The 18470-nt window shown below is 48.8% G+C and overlaps 1 protein-coding gene across 1 annotated transcript in view; it reads left to right on the top strand.

Moving 5' to 3' along the window:
* Rrp12 (ribosomal RNA processing 12 homolog) overlaps positions 1 to 13625 on the top strand; it is a 35430-nt gene extending 21805 nt beyond the window's left edge. The window contains exons 21-34 of the mRNA XM_040744474.1: positions 1949 to 2107; positions 2213 to 2293; positions 2753 to 2858; positions 3048 to 3155; positions 3498 to 3655; positions 4848 to 4939; positions 5090 to 5257; positions 5376 to 5545; positions 5760 to 5885; positions 7849 to 7898; positions 10194 to 10260; positions 11649 to 11716; positions 12026 to 12108; positions 13160 to 13625. Coding sequence (XP_040600408.1) covers positions 1949 to 2107; positions 2213 to 2293; positions 2753 to 2858; positions 3048 to 3155; positions 3498 to 3655; positions 4848 to 4939; positions 5090 to 5257; positions 5376 to 5545; positions 5760 to 5885; positions 7849 to 7898; positions 10194 to 10260; positions 11649 to 11716; positions 12026 to 12108; positions 13160 to 13262 — 1539 coding nt within the window. The 3' untranslated portion in view covers positions 13263 to 13625. The remainder of the gene's footprint in view (positions 1 to 1948; positions 2108 to 2212; positions 2294 to 2752; positions 2859 to 3047; positions 3156 to 3497; positions 3656 to 4847; positions 4940 to 5089; positions 5258 to 5375; positions 5546 to 5759; positions 5886 to 7848; positions 7899 to 10193; positions 10261 to 11648; positions 11717 to 12025; positions 12109 to 13159) is intronic.
* Positions 13626 to 18470: the final 4845 nt, after the last annotated feature.

Below are 18470 nucleotides of genomic sequence, written 5' to 3' on the forward strand. Positions count from 1 at the left end.
ACACATCTTAAGTTAATATTCCACACAGTCTCCCTGACTTCATCCCTTGCTACTTGCCCAAACTGCTCCCCACCCCCAGCTACTCCCACAGCAGCTTCCCCTTGTGTCGTGCCTGCTGTCCGTCACTAGGAGGTGCAGTGTGTTCTAACTGCCTGCCACGGTGTGTTTTGAATAACGGCGGCCAAGCTCCTTTCCTGGTGCCGTTTTCGGCCTGCCCCAGCCCTCAGCCTTCCTGCCTGTTTTCCTTCACCTTCCAACTACAGCCTCATCAGACTCTTTTTGGTTTTGGGGTTTTTTTTTTGTTGGTTGCTTGGGATTTTGTGTTTTTGTTTGTTTGGTTTGGTGGCTTTTTGTTTGTTTGGTTTGGTTTGGTGGCTTTTTGTTTGTTTGTTTGTTTTTGTTTTTAACTGTGTCTCAGATTGGCTTTGAATTTCCTGTATAGCGGAAGTTGACCTGAACTCCTTCCTCATCCTCCTGCCTCTACCTCTTTTTAAAAAATGTTTTATTTCCTTTATTATTTGTATGTGATGATGAGGGTAGGTAGATGTCTGAGTAGTTTTCTAGAGTCAGCTCTCTTCTTCTACCTTATGGGTATCAGGGATCTAACTCAGGGTTAGGGCTCACACCATCAGGTAACAAGTACATTTATCTGCTGAGCCATTTTGATATTTTGATGCTTGCTCTCACTCTCTCTGTCTCTGTCTCTCTCTGTCTCTCTCTCTCTCTCTCTCTCTCTCTCTGTCTCTCTCTCTCTCTCTCTCTCTCTCTCTCTCTCTCTCTCGCTCTCTCGCTCTCTCGCTCTCTCGCTCTCTCTCTCGCTCTCACTCTCTCTCTCTTCCTCTTTCCCTCCTTTCCTCCCTCCTGGATGGACCCAGATTATCATGGATGCTAGGCACACACTCTATGAGCCATACCTCCATCCCCAGAGTCTTCTATAGAATGAGCCTACCTATGTCTTTGCTCATGCTGGCCCTGTCTGAAATCATGCTGTGGCTTACAACTGTGCAGAGCTCAGCCCAATGGCACTCTCCTGGGCACCAATACTCCTGTTCCCCTGCCAGTTTGTATAGCAGCTGGAGGATGGATTTGCTTTGAGGAGGAATGTGCAGGTGGACACCATGTCCAGGACAGGGGCCTGACTTCAGGAGGGCATCTCAGGAGGAGTGCTGGGGACTCCTTCAGAATGACTTGGAGTCAATGGGGTGGAGAGGAGTGTGCTCCTGCACATTCTGATGCCACCAGCCCAGGCTTGGGTATCTGTTAATTATTCATTTTATTTATTATTTATTTTTTTAGGGCACATTTTAAATTTTTTTCATTTTACATACCAACCACTGTTCCTTCTCCCTGCCCTTCTCCTGCTCCCTCCACCTCACCCTGCATCTTCAGAAAGGGTAAGGCTTCCCTTGGGGAGTCAAGGAAGCACTGCAGGACCGAGTTCTTCCCCCCTGCATCAAGGTTGAGCAAGGCATCCTACTGTAGTGACCAGTCCCCCATTTTAGCAGCCATTACAGGCTAACATGTGCTTACCGCTCCTGTCCTGGTCACTACGAGCACTCATTTTATTTTGTACATTTATTTATTTTGACTTTGTGTGTATGTTTTGCCTGTGTGTATTTATGTATGGAGTATGGAAGTGGAGACCCTGAAAGTTGTGATTTGAAAGTGGAGTTCTAGACAGCGTGAGTTACCATGTGGGTAACTAAGAACTAGTGATTTTAACTGCTGAGCCGTTGCCTCAGCCCCAGTGTCTGTTATTTAGTGGTGGTAAGAAGAATGGTTTGGAAAGCCAGTCTGGCCTTTTCCCTGAAGCTATGACTGCTGTTTCCATACCAGCTTCTCTCTGAATCCTTAGTAGTGCTAGCCACAGTAGATATGTAGGGAATGTCACAGCATGGGGTGGAACCCAGTCCCCCTCCTTATTTCTGTGCCTTATTTGCCCTTTCAGAGTAAGGTCCATGGGGTTCAGAAGAAGGCCTACCGAGTGCTGGAGGAGGTGTGTGCCAGCTCCCAGGGCCCTGCCGACCGCTTTGTGCAAAGCCACCTGGAAGATCTGAAGAAGACTCTGCTAGACTCGCTGCGGAGCACATCCTCACCCGCGAAAAGGGTAAGGGCTCCAGGGCTGCCTGCCCCGCAAGGGAGGAAGGGCGTCAGCAAGAGACCCGGGGAGGAGTGACCCTGAAGGACCCCAGTGTTGTCTTTCTGCCCACAGCCTCGTCTGAAGTGCCTCATACACATTGTGAGAAAGTTGTCAGCTGAGCACGAGGCCTTCATCGCTGCTCTCATCCCAGAGGTGAGGAGTGAGAGGGATTCACGCATGCATGGTTGGCAGCTCTCCCTCCCTCCATCCCTCCCTCTCTCCCTCCCTCCCTCCCTCCCTCCCTTTCTGCTAAGGTTTCTTTTATTTTTACTTTTATGTGCGTTGGTGTTTTGCCTGCATGTATTTCTCTGTGAGGGTATTTGGTCCCCTGGAACTGGAGTTATAGATAGTTATGAGCTGCCATGTGGATGCTGGGAATTGAACCTGGGGTCCTCTGGAAGAGCAGCCAGTGCTCTTAACCATTGAGCCATCTCTCCAGTCCTCATTTTGTGATTTCTTAAAGTATGGTTGGCAAGAGATGGTCCTCAAGTGGGAGCTGTAGTGGTGGTGAGGCTATACTGCTCTGTACTCACTGGGTAGACGTGGTGGCTCCCCCAGGCTGCCACCCTAGGTAACATGAGGTAACATGCGCTGACACGGCTGTTTGGCCAGGTGATCCTGTGCACCAAGGAGGTGTCAGTTAGAGCGAGGAAGAATGCATTCACCCTGCTGGTGGAGATGGGCCATGCTTTCCTGCGATTTGGCTCCAGCCAGGAAGGTGAGACTGTGGGATACAAGCTAGGGTAGACACACTGCTTACAGACTAGAAGACGACTCACCAAACCACTGGTCTTGGAGGGAACTTCTTACTCTGTTCTGGCTGTACTGTGAGTGGGCTGCTGCTGTAGGCCTGTAATGCCCATCCCTGGGCACCCTGTCTTCAAGTGAATGTCCACTCTGCCCCCAGAGGCTCTACAGCGATACCTTGTCCTGATCTACCCTGGCCTCCTGGGTGCGGTTACCACGGTGAGCTGCAGCATCTTGGCTCTCACCCACCTCCTGTTCGAGTTTAAAGGTGAGTGTTTACCTCAAGAGTGCTCAAAAGTAAGAACGGGGTGCTGTTAGAGTGGGGGAAGTATCAAGGAGGTGGCAGGGAGACCCAGGGCCCACAGACTTCTGCCCCTGTCCAGAAGTGTCTGGCCCCAGTGTCCTGGGCCTTTTGTCAGATTGGTCCCTGCTCTCACCAACCACCTGAAACTTTGAGCAATTTTGCTAACCTCCTAGAACCTCTTTCAGTCTCTAAGAGGGTGGTGATTTGAACTGTGTGAGGCCCACAGAAAGGCCCTGCTAACACCTGCTCATGGGTGGGCCTTGGGTTTGGGTAGTTCTGGCATCTGACAGTGGCTCCTGTGCACAGGGCTGATGGGGACAAGCACAGTGGAGCAGCTCCTGGAGAATGTCTGCCTGCTGCTGGCTTCCCGCACCCGTGATGTGGTCAAATCTGCACTGGGCTTCATCAAGGTGGCCGTGGTGGTCATGGACGTGGTGCACCTTGCCAAGCACGTGCAGCTCGTGGTGAGGCTCCACTTTCCTCCCTGGTGATGGAGGCTCCTAGGTGCCAGTGTGGGCTCCATGAAACGCAGGTCAAATTAGTTTAGAACTTTTTCATGATCCACTGTTGCTTTGACCAGCAGAAGGACATAAAGTAGCCCTTGAGGGATTGTAGGAGACTACCATTGACGAAGAAGGCACAGTGCCACAGTGTCTCATATTACCCTATGTCTCCCCCTTAGGGGCCAGACCAAAGACGAAGGGACAGCTCCTCCCACATTGTACAGATAGAGAAACTGAGGCTAGATATTTATTTCAAGCTCCAGTCTCAGGACTCAGTCCCTCTGCAGGGCCTCTCCTCACACACCCTGCCAGGTCACAGAAGGGTCTGAAAGCCCTTTTGGGTTGTGTGTCTGGACTTCTGCCCAGGGGAGCCTACCCCACACTCCTTGCAAGCTGGAGTTTGCTAACCTGCGGCCTTCATTTCCCCCTGGCTGAGTTACATGACACTTGAGATCCTCTTACATGTCTCTTCTGAGTCAAGCTTTGGCCTCAAGGAAGGGAACAGGGATAGATGTCTTCCAAAAGCCTACATCCTAACTGGGAACCAAAGATTTAAGAAATAGCTGGAGTGGAGATCTATTGTATCTACTTATATTTAGAACTTATAAACATTCCTTACAGGATATGTGGGGACCTTGTTCCGTGGCCCCACTGTAGACCTTACTGACAGGTCTGCCACCCATAGGTGTCACCCCCACTAGGCAGGATGAACATGACTGCATGATAGAGAGGAGACTACAGGATGCTGGAGAGTATCGACAAAGTAGAATGAGTGAATTAGGTGGTATCTTTATGGCTACTTGGCAATCAGGAAAGCCTTTGCCTCAACTGGCAGCCTCTGCCTTGGTATTGGTAGTATATGCTCCATCGAGTTGCTATAAAGATCCATTGGAAGGACATATGGAAAGTGTTGTCGCCTTGAAAGGATGACCACAGCTGTGTTATGAAGAAGGGCCTAGAGGAAAGTTGGGAGTCCAAATTAAGCAAGCATGTTAAGGCAAGGAAGGAGTGAGCCGAGAACAGGGCAGCCAGTACCTCCCCTCTTATCTGGGCTGAACTGCATTGTGCATTGGTCTGGACAGCAAGGAAAGGTGGACAGGGTGGGAGACACACCACGCTCCCCCCCAACACCCTGGTGCTCTCTGCCTGCTAGATGGAAGCCATCGGGAAGCTGTCAGATGACATGCGACGGCATTTCCGCATGAAGCTTCGCAACCTGTTCATCAAGTTCATCCGCAAGTTTGGGTCTGTGCACTTGAGTGGGGGTAGAGTTGGGGTATGGGATTCTTAGTCTCTTCAGGGGCTACAAGGATAGCTTACTGGTTCCTGAACAGCTCCTGCCCCTGGGGAGGGATCCCTGGCAAGTTCTTCTAAACAGCCCTCTGCCCTACTCAGGTTTCAGCTGGTGAAGGATCTGCTACCTGCAGAATACCACAAAGTTCTGGTCAACATCCGGAAAGCTGAGACCCGGGCCAAGAAACATCGTGCCCTGAGCCAGGATGCTGCAGAGGAGGAAGAGGAGGAGGAGGAGGAGGAGGAGCCCATCCAAAGCAAAGGTGACAGGTGAGACCATGGTGCAGCCCTGAGACCCTCGTCTACCCTGGCCTGAAACCTGTCCTGGGAACACCTTAGGTCCCCACCACTCCTAGGAGGACTTTGATGTTTGACCTCTCTAATTTAGCATTGAGGAGATTTTGGCTGACTCTGAGGATGAAGAAGAGGAAGAGGAAAGAGGCCGGAGCAAGGAGCAGCGGAAGCTGACACGGCAGAGGAGCCGGGCATGGCTAAAGGAAGGTGGTGGGGATGAGCCCCTCAATTTCCTGGATCCCAAGGTGGCCCAGCGAGTCCTTGGTGAGCGGGGAGCAGCTGACATAGGAGCCCAGAGTAGACCTGCCTTGTTTCTGGGTTCATGGTTGGTAGGCAGGGGCTGGCTTCTGTGGATAGCCTGTGGGCAGGGCCTACAAGGCTCCTTTTGGGAGCTTTGGTGTATGTGGCCTCTGAGGGAGGAAAGTATGAGTTGGTTAGGACTACCCTACCATCGCCTCATGCCAGTCTACTTGATTAGCCACCCAGCCTGGGCCCAGGCAGGGCAAGAAGAAGGACCATGGCTTCAAGGTGAGCGCTGATGGCCGGCTGATCATCCGGGAGGAGGAAGACGGAGACAAGGTGGAAGAAGAAGATGGCACTAAAGGTAGAGGTCTCCCCCAGAGAAACAGCTGCTCTGGCGCTAGGGCTGTGCTGACTCATTCCCATTTGTTCACTTGAGGGCTCTTGGCCTCTTCATACAGTTGACAGTTATTGAGGAAGTGTAGGAAGCAGACTTAAGCCACTCCTGACCCTGCTGAACAAACATTCTTATTTCATATATTCTCTATACTTACTTTCTAATTCACCTGTGACTTTATATAGTGTACACACATATAATTTAGACAGAAGTTGGGGTAAGCTGTTCTGCTGCTTCTTCCTTATTCCTTTCTTGTTGCTCAGTTTGGATTTGTTTCTGATGCAGACTGGCTAAGCCCTGTAGCTGATTTAGAGGCAGGAAGAGGCAGCCTGTGGGGTAGATCTAACTTCGTAACATCTGTGTCATACATCTGCCCCTTAGGCAGGAGCTCTCAGCACATTTAGTTTCTCCATGTCCTCTCTACACCCATCAGTGAGTTAAAGAGTACCCTTGTCTTCTAAAGCTGTCAGTCTTCCCCAATTGAGCATGCCCCTCAGTAATAGAGCACTTGTCTAGAACGTGTGACGTCCTGGATTCTGTCCCTAATACTGTGGGGACAAGTGTCTGTCTCCTGCTTCCTTTGGCTCTCACTGCTCAGCTCTGGGCCTTTGGCTCACTTGCTTGGCTGGCCGTTGCTCACACAGCTCCTCCACCCATTGCTTGTCAGTCTAGCTCTTGTCTGTGCTTGGTATAACCGTGGCTTATGCCGTTCCTTGTGCTCTCTCTTCTCCGCTCCCCTCCCCCCCTATCTACTCTCCAGGTTCGGGCAGGTACCCACACTGACTGTGCCAGAGGTGCCTGCCCCTCCCTCTCCCTGCCTTTCCAAGCCCCTCTGTTCTGTAATATCCCACACTGATTCTCTGTAGCTTCTCCAGGGTCCCTTAGCCACGAGACCTCATCTCCACAGAACTCCTACGAGCCAACTGTCTTTCTCTTATATATCTTTAGTCACAGGCTGGCTTATTTCTCACAGCACTTGGTACATGCTCTGACAGTGCTCCGCTGAGCGACTTTCCCAGCCAGCCCTACCCATGGTGTCTTTATTGTCCTCTGACTGTTGCTTTGCTGGACTCTCTCTTCCCTGCAGATGGTCAGCTTCATATTCTTTCACTTATTCCCACTTGGTGCCAGTACACAGAGTGGGCAAAAAGTTTTGGAGTAAGAGGGTAAAACTGTCCTTTTGCTAAGTGAGGACATGTGTGGGGTGGGGCTGACTCCCAGGAGTTTAGGGACTTTCCTTGAGTCACTCACATCTTGAAGGGACCGTATGGTCTGGGAGTGGAGGGCAGCAGTTTGATCTCCCATGAAAAGAGGACACAGGTCTAGGAAGGGCAGTTTCTAGAACTGGAGTTGATGGTCCCTCTTGCAGCTGTGCTGAGGGGGTATTGTCTTTCTGTTGGCACAGAGGCTGTACCTGAATCTACTGCTATTTCAGCCTGCAGCTCTGCTTCTCAGGCAGTGGCCCAGGAAGGTGGGGCTTTTAAGTCCTGTTGGATCCGCCTCCCGCTGCTGCCACCAAATATAGTTTTTGACTAAATCGATATTCTATTTACGATATTATTGATAAAAAGACTCAGAAGTCAGAGGCTGGGGTAAAACCTGTTAGCTCAGAGAGATTGAAGAACAATAAGCTGACCTTCCCTCTTCTCTGGTGTCTCAGAAAGAGGGAATTCTTCGGCCACCACACTCAAAGTCCCTCCCTACTACTTCCTATGTGTCTCTCTGTCCATCTCCAGCTCTAACAGCCTATGATTACTTTCTGTCAGCTAGTTGCTGGCTCTGCCTCCTAACCAAAGACTGATTTTATGTAATTAACTCAAATGCAGACTTGGGGTTCACAGTGTGATCAAATATCCCACAACAAGGGAGCTTGAGGTAAGGTGGGTTAGGGATGCCTGAGTCTCATGAGCCTGTCTTCTTCTGACTCCAGGTGAAGATGAAGAGATGGTTGACCCAATGGAAGATGCTGGTGTCAGAAGTGTGAGTAATCCGTGGCCTCATGCTTACCCATAGCTCCCACACCCCAGTCCCTACACAAACAAACACTGTGTCTGCCCGACTCCCTCAGTGTTCAAGATTACGAGGGCAGTCTGGATGGGCGTGTAAAGTGAATTAGCTTAGAGCCTAGCATGGTTTGTGGCAAATCAGGAGCTAGTTTATTGTTGAGAATATATCAGAGGGCTGGAGTGGTGGCTTAGTGGTTAGAGGACTTCTCACTCTTGCAGAGGACCTGGATTTGGTTCCCAGCACCCACATGTTGGCTTAACTATGCATAACTGTCGGGCATTGGTGGTGCACACGTCTAATCCCAGCTCTCAGGAGGCAGAGGCAGGTGGATTTCTGTGAGTTCTAGGACAGCCTGGTCTACAGAGCAAGTACCAGGACAGCCTCCAAAGCTACAGAGAAAGCCTGTCTCAAAAAATGAAAAAAAAAAAAAAAAAAAGAATATCAGTGTAGAATGCTGTTTGGAGAACTGAGTGAAAACCATGTAGGAAAGTCATCTGGAGTGAAGAGGGTGAGGAGCCCTGGGGTAGTCACGTGTGGCTTCATTGCATGCCTGTGTGACACATCCCAGTGTGGCCCAGCTCTGCTTACTAGGGTTCTTCCCTGGCCTGGATTCTACCTTTCCCAGGCCCATCTTCTGCCTTAGTCTCGTCTCATTCTCCATGCTCCAGTAGGAAGCTGTGAGTAAACCTGCCTGTCGCAGGACCCAGGGTTCCGTGTAGAGGCCTTGGTGTGTAGAGAGCTTGATGCTTGGCAATGCTCACTGAGCCATAGCTGTTCTTTGTGACCATTTTCCCAGAAATGATTCCTGTTGAGGCCTTCTTGGCTCTTCTTCTTTTTTTTCTTTTTTGGTTTTTCGAGACAGGGTTTCTCTGTGGCTTTGGAGGCTGTCCTGGAACTCTCTTTGTAGACCAGGATGGCCTCGAACTCACAGAGATCCACCTGCCTCTGCCTCCCGAGTGCTGGGATTAAAGGCGTACGCCACCAATGCCCGGCTTTCCTGGCTCTTCTTAAACCTTCATGGGGCCTGGTGATCTCTTGGCAGCTGCCTTTGATTTCTGACCAGTAAGAACTGACCACGGTCCTCTGTGGATGACCCACAGCTCAAAGCAGACAAGATTAGACATCTTTCCTTGAGGCAGTAAGAGGGCTCCAGGGGTGGCCAAAAACCCAAGGCTCTCTGTTGGCAATTACTGAGTCCTCTTGTGTACGTTGTTCTGGGAGCAGTCTCATGGAAGACCAGGTAGTAGGCTAGCCTCCTGTGCACCAGTAGAACTAGGATAAAGCTCAGCCATCATCCTCTGTTGTGTGCCCAAGGTCACACATGTGTGGTGTCTGGTTCTCACTAGATATCCGCAGTTCTGTGCTACAGACAGTCGATCTGGCATCCATATTCCCAGACTCATGTTCAGCCTAATCTCTTAACCTGGCACCTTTGGCCCTCAGCTCACCTACAGATTCACACAGCTTCCAGGCTGGTGTCACACACCATAAGATAGGAGTGAGCCTTAGGAGCTAGGTTACCCCTGGTTGACCCACCCACACCTGTACCCACTGTATAGTGTGCTTACTTGGTTACTGGTGCCTGAGGCCAGATATCCCCGCGGGCTGCCTTGTAGCAGGCAGGTCCTCTTTCCTTCCCATGCATCCCTACTGTGTCATAGATGAATTCATGTGTCCCGTGTAACTTCTGTGAACCTACTGTCTGTTGAGAGACTGTAATGAATAGCTTGGTCCAGGGTCTCCCACCTCCCCAGGTACTAGAGACGGAAAGCGGTAGTCAGGGCTTTCTGCCCAGAACCTTGGTTGCCTGTGAGAAGGCGGGGAACCTGACAGCAGATTTCTAGCTTGCTTTCTTTTTTGTGTGTGTGTGTGTGTGTTTTCGAGACAGGGTTTCTCTGCAGCTTTGGAGGCTATCCTGGAACTAGCTCTTGTAGACTAGGCTGGTCTCGAACTCACAGAGATCCTCCTGCCTCTGCCTCCCAAGTGCTGGGATTGAAGGCGTGCACCACCACCCGCTCCAGCTTTCTTTAATAGCTCCAGGGTGTGAAGCTCAGGGAAGTTTGGTTGTCAGAATATAGGCGAGATACCCCAATTGTGTGATGTGAGATAATCCCTCCCTTTGTGGGACTGCTTTTCCTGTGCACTGGGGATGTGAGCTTGGCAGAGGGCCTTATCATCAAGGCAGGTCACTGCGTCTGTTGCTGCCCTCCGTAGTCGTGTAGTCTAAAGGATGTAGGGACACCCTTTGCTTGTTGCCTCTTTCTGTAGAAAAAGAAGATTAAGCAGCAGAGGGAGGCCGAGGAGGATGAGCTGGAGATCCCGCCTCGGTACCAAGGTGAGGTATCCTTTCTTTTCATGGAACAGTTTTCCTTCACCTGTGTCAGGCTGGGGAGTTCTAGAAAGGGAGGCAGAGCCATGAAGTTGTACTCAATTGACAACTCAGCTACACAGATTGGACTAGGATGGGGGATAAGGAGATAGGGCCTGAGAGAACCTAAGGATTAGGTTTGTGGAGGGTAAATCTAGATCTTTCAGCAAGCTCCTTGGTTTAGCTCCTCCCCGTCCAGCAGTCTTTCTATGTGGCTTGTGAAATGTTAGCTTCTCTTTTTTGTTGTTGTGTTTTTTTTTGTTTGGTTGGTTTTTTGTTTTTGTTTTTTGGTTTTTTGAGACAGGGTTTCTCTGTATTGTCTTGGAGGCTGACCTGGAACTTGCTCTGTAGACCAGGCTGGCCTCGAACTCACAGAGATCCACCTGCCCCTGCCTCCCAAGTGCTGGGATGAAAGGCGTGCACCACCAGTGCCCAGCTTTTTCATTGTTTTTTGGTTGGTTGGTTGGTTGGTTGGTTGGTTGGTTGGTTAGTTTCTGGTTGTTAGCCTCTCTTGTATGCTCCAAGATTAGAACCCTGGTCAAAGGGTTCCTCTCTAGCATCACAGTGACTCCTCTGCTTCCTGAGGTGTACCACGGGGCTCTGACCCCGCTTTCTGCTGTAAAGCTCACGGTGCATCGAGAGATCCAGAGCTGTGGGAACATTCTTTCATTCTCATAGCAGTATTTCCGCCGGGTCATCCTAACTCTGCCTTAGGACCTGTGACTTCTGCCCCTGCATCCAGAGCCTGGCTGCTTCCTGCACTAAGATGATATTGTGGACAGAGCATATTGTAATTCGTGGACAAGAAGCCTGGCCTCAGGACAACTTGCCCAGCTGTTACTTAGCTGTGTGACCTTGTTACGTCACACTGACAGAAGTCCCATTTCATACATTGGAGGGGCTTTTCTGAGATGCATTGCAGGATTCCTTCTATGACTTTCGTAGTCCAGGCCAGAAGTGACAAGCTAACCCTGGGCAAGTTTTCTTGCCTCAGTTATTTCTGGTTCTCACCTGCACTGTGGGATAAATAGTTGTTTGTGTATCAGAGTCAGAACAGGGTGGAGCATGGAAATTTTCCTGTCTATAGGTGGGGGTTAGGAGTTTTGCAGGTAGATCCTGTGTATCTTTGGAGAATGTGGGTAGTTTGTGTCAGTACAGAGCATATGTGTTCCCTGGAGCCACTGGGCAGTGTTTCCAAAGTAGCACATGAGTCATTCCTTGCCAGGAAATGGGACCAAGTTCCTGTTCTTTTGACCATCATCTCCCCAGAGGCCTTTTGAGAGAAGTACCTTCTGCCTCCCAAAGAGGGGCTGCTCTGGCTCTGCCTGATTCAGGGTCTTTGTGCTTTTCTATAGCTGGAGGCTCTGGCATCCATCGCCCCGTGGGCAAGAAAGCTACACCTGGAGCTGAATACAAGGCCAAGGTGAGAGCTGTGGGAGAGTGTGGGGCTTCCTGGTACCAGGAGGAGGATGAAGGGATAAGGAAGATCTGTGCCCATCATCATCCTGGGTGCTTTTTGGAGTCAAATAGATCAGAAGAGAAAAGGGGCACTTAGGGCATTTGAAGTTGGGAGCCTTGACAAACGTTCCTTCAGGGCCAGAGACGCCTCTTGATGTCATATGAAGGGCAGAGAGAACACCAGGCTAGTTGAAGTCAGGACAGGGAAGGGACCCCACACTCTGGCTGACTCTGACTCTGGGCTTTTGCTTTTACCGTTTCTCTGGATGAGCAGAAAGCAAAGGGCGATGTGAAGAGGAAGGGTCGACTTGATCCCTACGCTTACATCCCACTCAACAGAACCAAGCTCAACCGCAGGTATGGTGACGTGGCTTAGTAGGAGCTGCGGGCTCCACACAGGGCAGGGTCTTTCTTACTCAGCTCTCAGCTAGGATGCCCAGGTCTCTTGTGGTTATTTATTTTTGTCGTGTATATATGTGGGTGTCTGTGCCTCTCCATCGTTTTTTTCTGTTGCTCTTTACCTTATCCTTAGTTGAGGCAGCTCTTCTCACTGGACCTGGAGCTCAGCGACTGTCTACACTGACAAGCTGTCAAGTGCCCAGCATCCCTTGAGGTTGCAGGTGCATGCCACCACACCTGGTTTTTTATGAGTGCTGGGGATTCCATCCTGTGCAGTAAACACTTTACCCACCAAATACTACCCAGCCCTGTTCTTATTTTTATATCCATTGGTGTGTGTGTGTGTGTGTGTGTGTGTGTGTGAGAGAGAGAGAGAGAGAGAGAGAGAGAGAGAGAGAGAGAGAGAGAGAGAGAGAGAGAGAGAGAGAGAGAGAGAGAGAGAGAGAGAGAGAACTTATGTGATTCAGTTCTTTCCTCCCACCATGTGGGTTCCAGTGATTAAACTGAGATCATCTATTTTGACAGCAAGTGCCTTTACCCACTGAGCCATTGGGCAAGTCCCCTTATTTTTGTTGATTTATTTGTTGTTTTTTTGGTATAGGTATGGGGACCATAATGAGGTGTGTAGGAGTCCTAGGGAAATGGGTTCCAAATATAATTCACGGGAAGGCATCTGCAGACGAGGGAAGGCTGGTTGGATAGAGCGAGCCTTGACCTTACCTTATTTCATTAGAGGAAGTGGCCTCTCTCCAGGGGATTTGTGCAGTAGACAGATCAGGACATACACTGTCTGCCTGTCACTCTGTTTCTGCCAGGTGTGTCCATCATTTGGTTTGTTTTTCTATTGAGGCCAGGTTTCCTGTGCAAAGGATCTCAGGCTGGCATTGATCTTGCCATCCTGAGCCTTCCAAGAGTTGGGATTAGGCATGCACCAGCACACATCAGCACTGTAAGAGAGAGAGAGAGCTGCCTGTTCTCAGTAAGACAGCCCTTTTGTTCTTTCTTACAGGAAAAAGGTGAAGCTGCAGGGACAGTTCAAAGGTCTGGTGAAAGCTGCCCAACGGGGATCCCAGCGGGGACACAAACTTCGCAGAAAGGATCCCAGGCCCTGAGTCCTTGGGGGACAGAGCTGTTCTATGCCACCGTCCAAGGTTCTTTTGGAGCCCCTATGCTGCTTAACACCAACTCCAAGTGAGCCTTGTAAAACCTGGACAAAGAATGACTCATTGGAACTAGAACTCCGTTCCCAGAGAGATGCACAGGATTTTGGAAAGTCCAAATGTCCTTAAGAAACATCGTTGACACCTGGGGGTGAAACCATGTGACATTGCTACCTCTGAGAAGCCCCTAGGAGGTGCTCTACTTTCTGCCCAAAGTGGCCATGAAAGCAGAGTGGCGACCATGGTCTGCATGTGTAAGATCTTCTGTAACCAGGCATAGAATAAATGTGCATGGCCATGCATCAACCTTGAAAACAGTTTTATCTCTGCCTCTCCAGGATAAGAATAACACCTGACCACTGACCATACTGAGTGGTGACTTGACTCCTTCCTATCCAACTGCCAGGAATCTGGCCCATAATGTCAGGGGAGCTTCCTGCAGTCAAAAAGTGACATTAGGACATAGAAGAGGTTGGGAATGCTCCATGGCTGGTCTCTGGACCACAGGGTTGAGCACTAGGGACCTAGAACAGGATACAGTGGCTGACAGTTCTCAGATCTGCATCTTCAACTGCCCCTATTGACAAGCCTCTATCAACATCTCTATCCATTGATTGAACAGAGTTACTGAGCCCTTCCTGGCTCCAACAATAATTGAAGGAACCAAGCCAGGAACTAAAGCAGAGAACATAGAGGAATGATGCTTACTTGCTTGCTCAGCTTGTTTTCTTACACCTTCAAGGACCACCTTCAGGCTGGGCCTGATGTGAGTGTGTTTTCCCATATCAGTCAGTAATTGAGAAAATGCCCCACAGAATACAGCCCGTTCTGATGGAAGCATGTTCTCAATTGAAGTTCCCTCCTGAAGATGACTCTAGCTGCGTCAAGTAGACAAAAACTAACCAGCACACTTATCTTCCCCTTATTCTGTCTCCTAGGTCTAGTTGTGCTGCTGAGGTCACTTGACATATCAGCCCAGCATTCGTTTTGGGTGTGTTTTCCCAGTAGGCAGCCAGAATCTGAGGAGTGACTGGGTGGTGGTAGCACACACCTTTAATCCTAGCAACTGGGAGGCAGAAGCAGTTGGATCTCTGAATTCCAGGCCAGCCTGATCTATAGAATGAGTTCCAGGACAGGCTCCAAAGTTATACAGAGAAACTGTCTCAAAAAAACAAACAAAACAAAAAAGGAAGCAGAGGCTATAGCTTGGGCTATCTCCATACCCTAGTTTATAGAGTATGCCTTATCTTGATTAGTAAGCTTTGGCTCATATCTTCTCTTGTGATATGAGACCAACATACACCCCCCCACACACACAAGGATTCTATGTGTAGCGCTGGCTGTCCTAGAACTCAGTCTGTAGAGACCCACAGAGATCCTCTTGCCTCTGCCTCCTGTGTGCTGGGATTAAAGTTGTACACCACCACTGCCCAGCTACAACATGCACATTCTTATATTTTTGATTGTGAGCCTAGCCTTTAACAGCTGAGCCATCTCTCCAACCCTACAACATACACATTCATTAATAATTTCTGTTTTGGTTTCATTTCCCCAGCTCTAGTGATGCTTCTGGCAGATCCCATGCAGGTTTTGGTAGCCTGTCTCTTAACACTGTTCTTTTCATTCTCTAAGACTTCTGATTTAGTGTCTCCCATGCTGTGGCATTTCCACCATGACATGACTTTGGGCTGAAAAATCTGAGGGGAGCCAGAGTTTGCCAAGAGGTGGCACTGTTTACATGCCTTGCTTACAGAAACTGAGCTAGAAAGGTAGCAGAAGATTGACTAAGATATACAAAGGTTTTCCAATCATGACCCCCATTTTTCACCACTCAGCCTTTCCTGGCCCCTCCTCTCTCAGGAAGTGGACCTGCATGCATTAGGGAGCGCCATGTAAAGGAGGGATGGGTCTGAGCCAATCCCTCGGTATTGATGCCTTGAAGCCCGAAGGCAGCCTGCTTATTATAGCATATCTTCCAAGAAGCTCTGCTTCCTTTCAAGGAGGGAGAGGCAAGGTGGTGCTGCTTTTCTGTCCACAGGAGTCATGTGCCACAGAACCACAGCAGCATCCCTCACATAAGATCCATTCCGTCACAGGCCTAGTGGAAAAGTTGCAAGCTTCCTCCAAGATCCACGTTTACAACTGAGCTTGCTAGGGTTTTGTTGATGTCATAATCTGAGTGGTTTCCAGTTTCCTCTTCTGATTCATCCTCCATTCAGCCATAGATACTGAAGGAAAACCATACCCACCTCCTCACATTCTATCTAAAGGCAGCTCTTCCTGTAGCTGGTGTGCCTGAGCCTTACAAAGGCAATCTAATCAAGTGACATCCGGACAAGAAGGAGCCAGGCTAGGCCACCCTTCTACCCCCCCCATTCTCCTCATGATTGCGGCCAAGGCTTGGTGGTGACTGTTCGGGTGGTTCATTGCCTGCAGAGGCTGATCTCACCAGGTTAATAGTCTTGTTCACAGTCTCATCAGCCTTGGAAAGGTTATTTTGGTTTGGTTTGGTTTACAATGTGGGAAACTTTCTGATATTCTAGTAGCCACTGTCTAGAGTCCTGAGTCCTTTCCCCATTGTTTTTCTTGGTTAAGTTCTTTCAAAGAGAACTTAAATTAAAATGCGTTTTGTATTTTATTTTAGAGGAAAGATTCACCGAACATTTGGAGAACAGAAAAGTAAAAGCAAGAGTTAAAATATTTTTACCAAGTTCTCATAGGTACTTCATTCATAGTTTCTTTTTTACTGCACTCAGGACCCACTTTTCTTGTGATGAAGATACAGTGCTTACATAGTTCTTGGGAACAAACAGGAGCCACGCATGGTAGGCTAGTACTCTACGATCCAGCTGTATCCCCATCCCTAATACTTTGTTTTGCATTTTTGTTGGTGGTGGTGGTCTTTGTTTGAGACAAGGCCTACTGTGTAACCCTGTCCTTCAATTCACAGATATCTGTCTGCCTCTGTCTCCCAAGTGCTTACAGATGTTACAGTGTGTATAACCATAACCGGCTGCTTCGTTGTCTTGAAGACAAGAGTCCCATTATATAAACCTAAACCAGCCTCAAATCACAATCCTCTTTCCTCAGCCTCCCAAATCCTGGAATTGAGCCGGGCGTTGGTGGCGCACGCCTTTAATCCCAGCACTTGGGAGGCAGAGGCAGGCGGATCTCTGTGAGTTCGACCAGCCTGGTCTACAGAGTGAGTTCCAGGACAGCCTCCAAAGCCACCGAGAAACCCTGTCTCAAAAAACCAAAAAAAAAAAAAAAAAAAACCAAAAAAACAAATCCTGGAATTGTAGCCCAAGTACTACTTCCAGCTAAGAAACAAGCTTTTGCTTCTTTTTAAATTAATTTCATTTTTTAAAGATATTTCCTTTTTTAAAATGTATTTATTTATTATGTATAGTGTTCTGTCTGAATATATCCCCACAGACCAGAAGAGGGCACCATGTCTCACTACAGATGGTTGTGAGCCACCATGTGGTTGCTGGAAATTGAACTCAAGACCTCTGGAAGAGCAGCCAGTGTTCTTAACCTCTGAGCCATCTCTCTAGCGCCTAATTTCATTTTTTTAAAGATTTATTTAGTATGTATGTATGTATGTGTGTATGCATGCAGTGTTCTGCCTGCTTGTATGCTTGCAGGCCAGAAGGGGGCACCAGATCTCATTACAGGTGGTTGTGAGCCATCATGTGGTTGCTGGGAATTGAACTCAGGACCTCTGGAAGAATAGTCAGCGTTCTTAACCTCTGAGCCATGTCTCCAGCCCTTAATTTCATTTTTATTAAGATAAATGTGTGTGAGTATTATACCTGCATGTATGTTTGTGCACTGTGTGTGTGTGCCTGGTGCCTGTGGAGGTTGGAAGAAGGTATAGAATCCCTGGAACTGAAGTTACGGATGGTTGTGAGACCTTGTAGGTGCTGGGAACTGAGCCTGGCCTCTGAAAAACAACAAGTGCTCTGAGCCATCTATCTAGCCTCAAAGGAACCATTTTTAAATACGAGCACAAATAATTATACATTTACACTGACTACATAGCGAGGTTTTACCTTACCTGAGTAAATAGTTCAGAATATTTCAGTGGGGCAGTTTAGAACACCTGCCCAGTGAAGGAAGCTCAGTTTATTTATAAAGGCTTTTGGAGTTCTTAAGTATGCTGCTCATTGCTTACTCAGGACTTTAAAGCCATCACTGGATGCTGGATTGTGTGTAATATTTAGAAAATGACATGATGAATACTCTTTGTTCTATTTTTGAGATACATTATTATGATCGGATAGATGACTACTCCAGAAAATAACCCTGATTTGGGACAATATAAGCTGGTTTGCCATTTCCTGAAATTATGCCTAATGTAGCTGCTGTCATTAGAAACACTTTCCACACTGTTAGCTGACTAAGTTGCTGAAGGCCAGGGCTGCACAGCAGTTTGGTTCCTCCCACCCCTCCCATTGGTTGCCATGGAAATGCTCAGTGGGTGCTCTCCAAGAACAAGTACTCTCACCCTTTATCAAATACTCAGACCCCCATTTGCTTTGTTGAGAACGTCTTACTATGTAATGCTGGCTAGCCTGGGATATATGGATGGCCTAGGCTGGCCTTGAACTCATAGCGATCCTGTTTCTCTTTACTGTAGGCTGGGATTAAAGGTAACCAGCAGTGGGTTGTTTTCTTTTGGTTTTTCTTTTCTACAGGATCTCGTGTAGCCCAGGCTGGCCTTGAATTTGGTGTATACTTGAGGATGACGTGGAACTTGGAAGCCTCTTGCCTGGACTTATCAGTGTGTACCTCCAGAGCTGGTTTATGTGGTGCTAGGGATTGAACCCAGGGCTTTATGCGTGCTAGGCAAACTGACTGAGCTGCATCTCCAGCCCCCTAGAACAGGATTTCAAGGCTGTGGTCAGTCATCAGTGAAGTCATGACTAATGTGTAGTGTGGCCGTTTGAATAAGAAAGCCTCCCATAGGCTCATAGACTTGAATGCTCAGGGAGTGGCGCTGTTTGAAAGGATTAGGAGGTGTGACCTTGGAGGAAGTGTGTCACTGAGGGTGGGCTTTGAGGTCTCAAAAACTCATGCCAGGCCCAGTGTCTCTCCCTGCACCTGTGGATCTGGATGTACAACTCTCAGCTTCTCCAGCATGTGGCTGCCTGTGTC

The sequence above is a fragment of the Mesocricetus auratus genome, unplaced genomic scaffold, assembly GCF_017639785.1.
Source record: "Mesocricetus auratus isolate SY011 unplaced genomic scaffold, BCM_Maur_2.0 Super-Scaffold_4256, whole genome shotgun sequence".
NCBI lineage: Eukaryota > Metazoa > Chordata > Mammalia > Rodentia > Cricetidae > Mesocricetus > Mesocricetus auratus.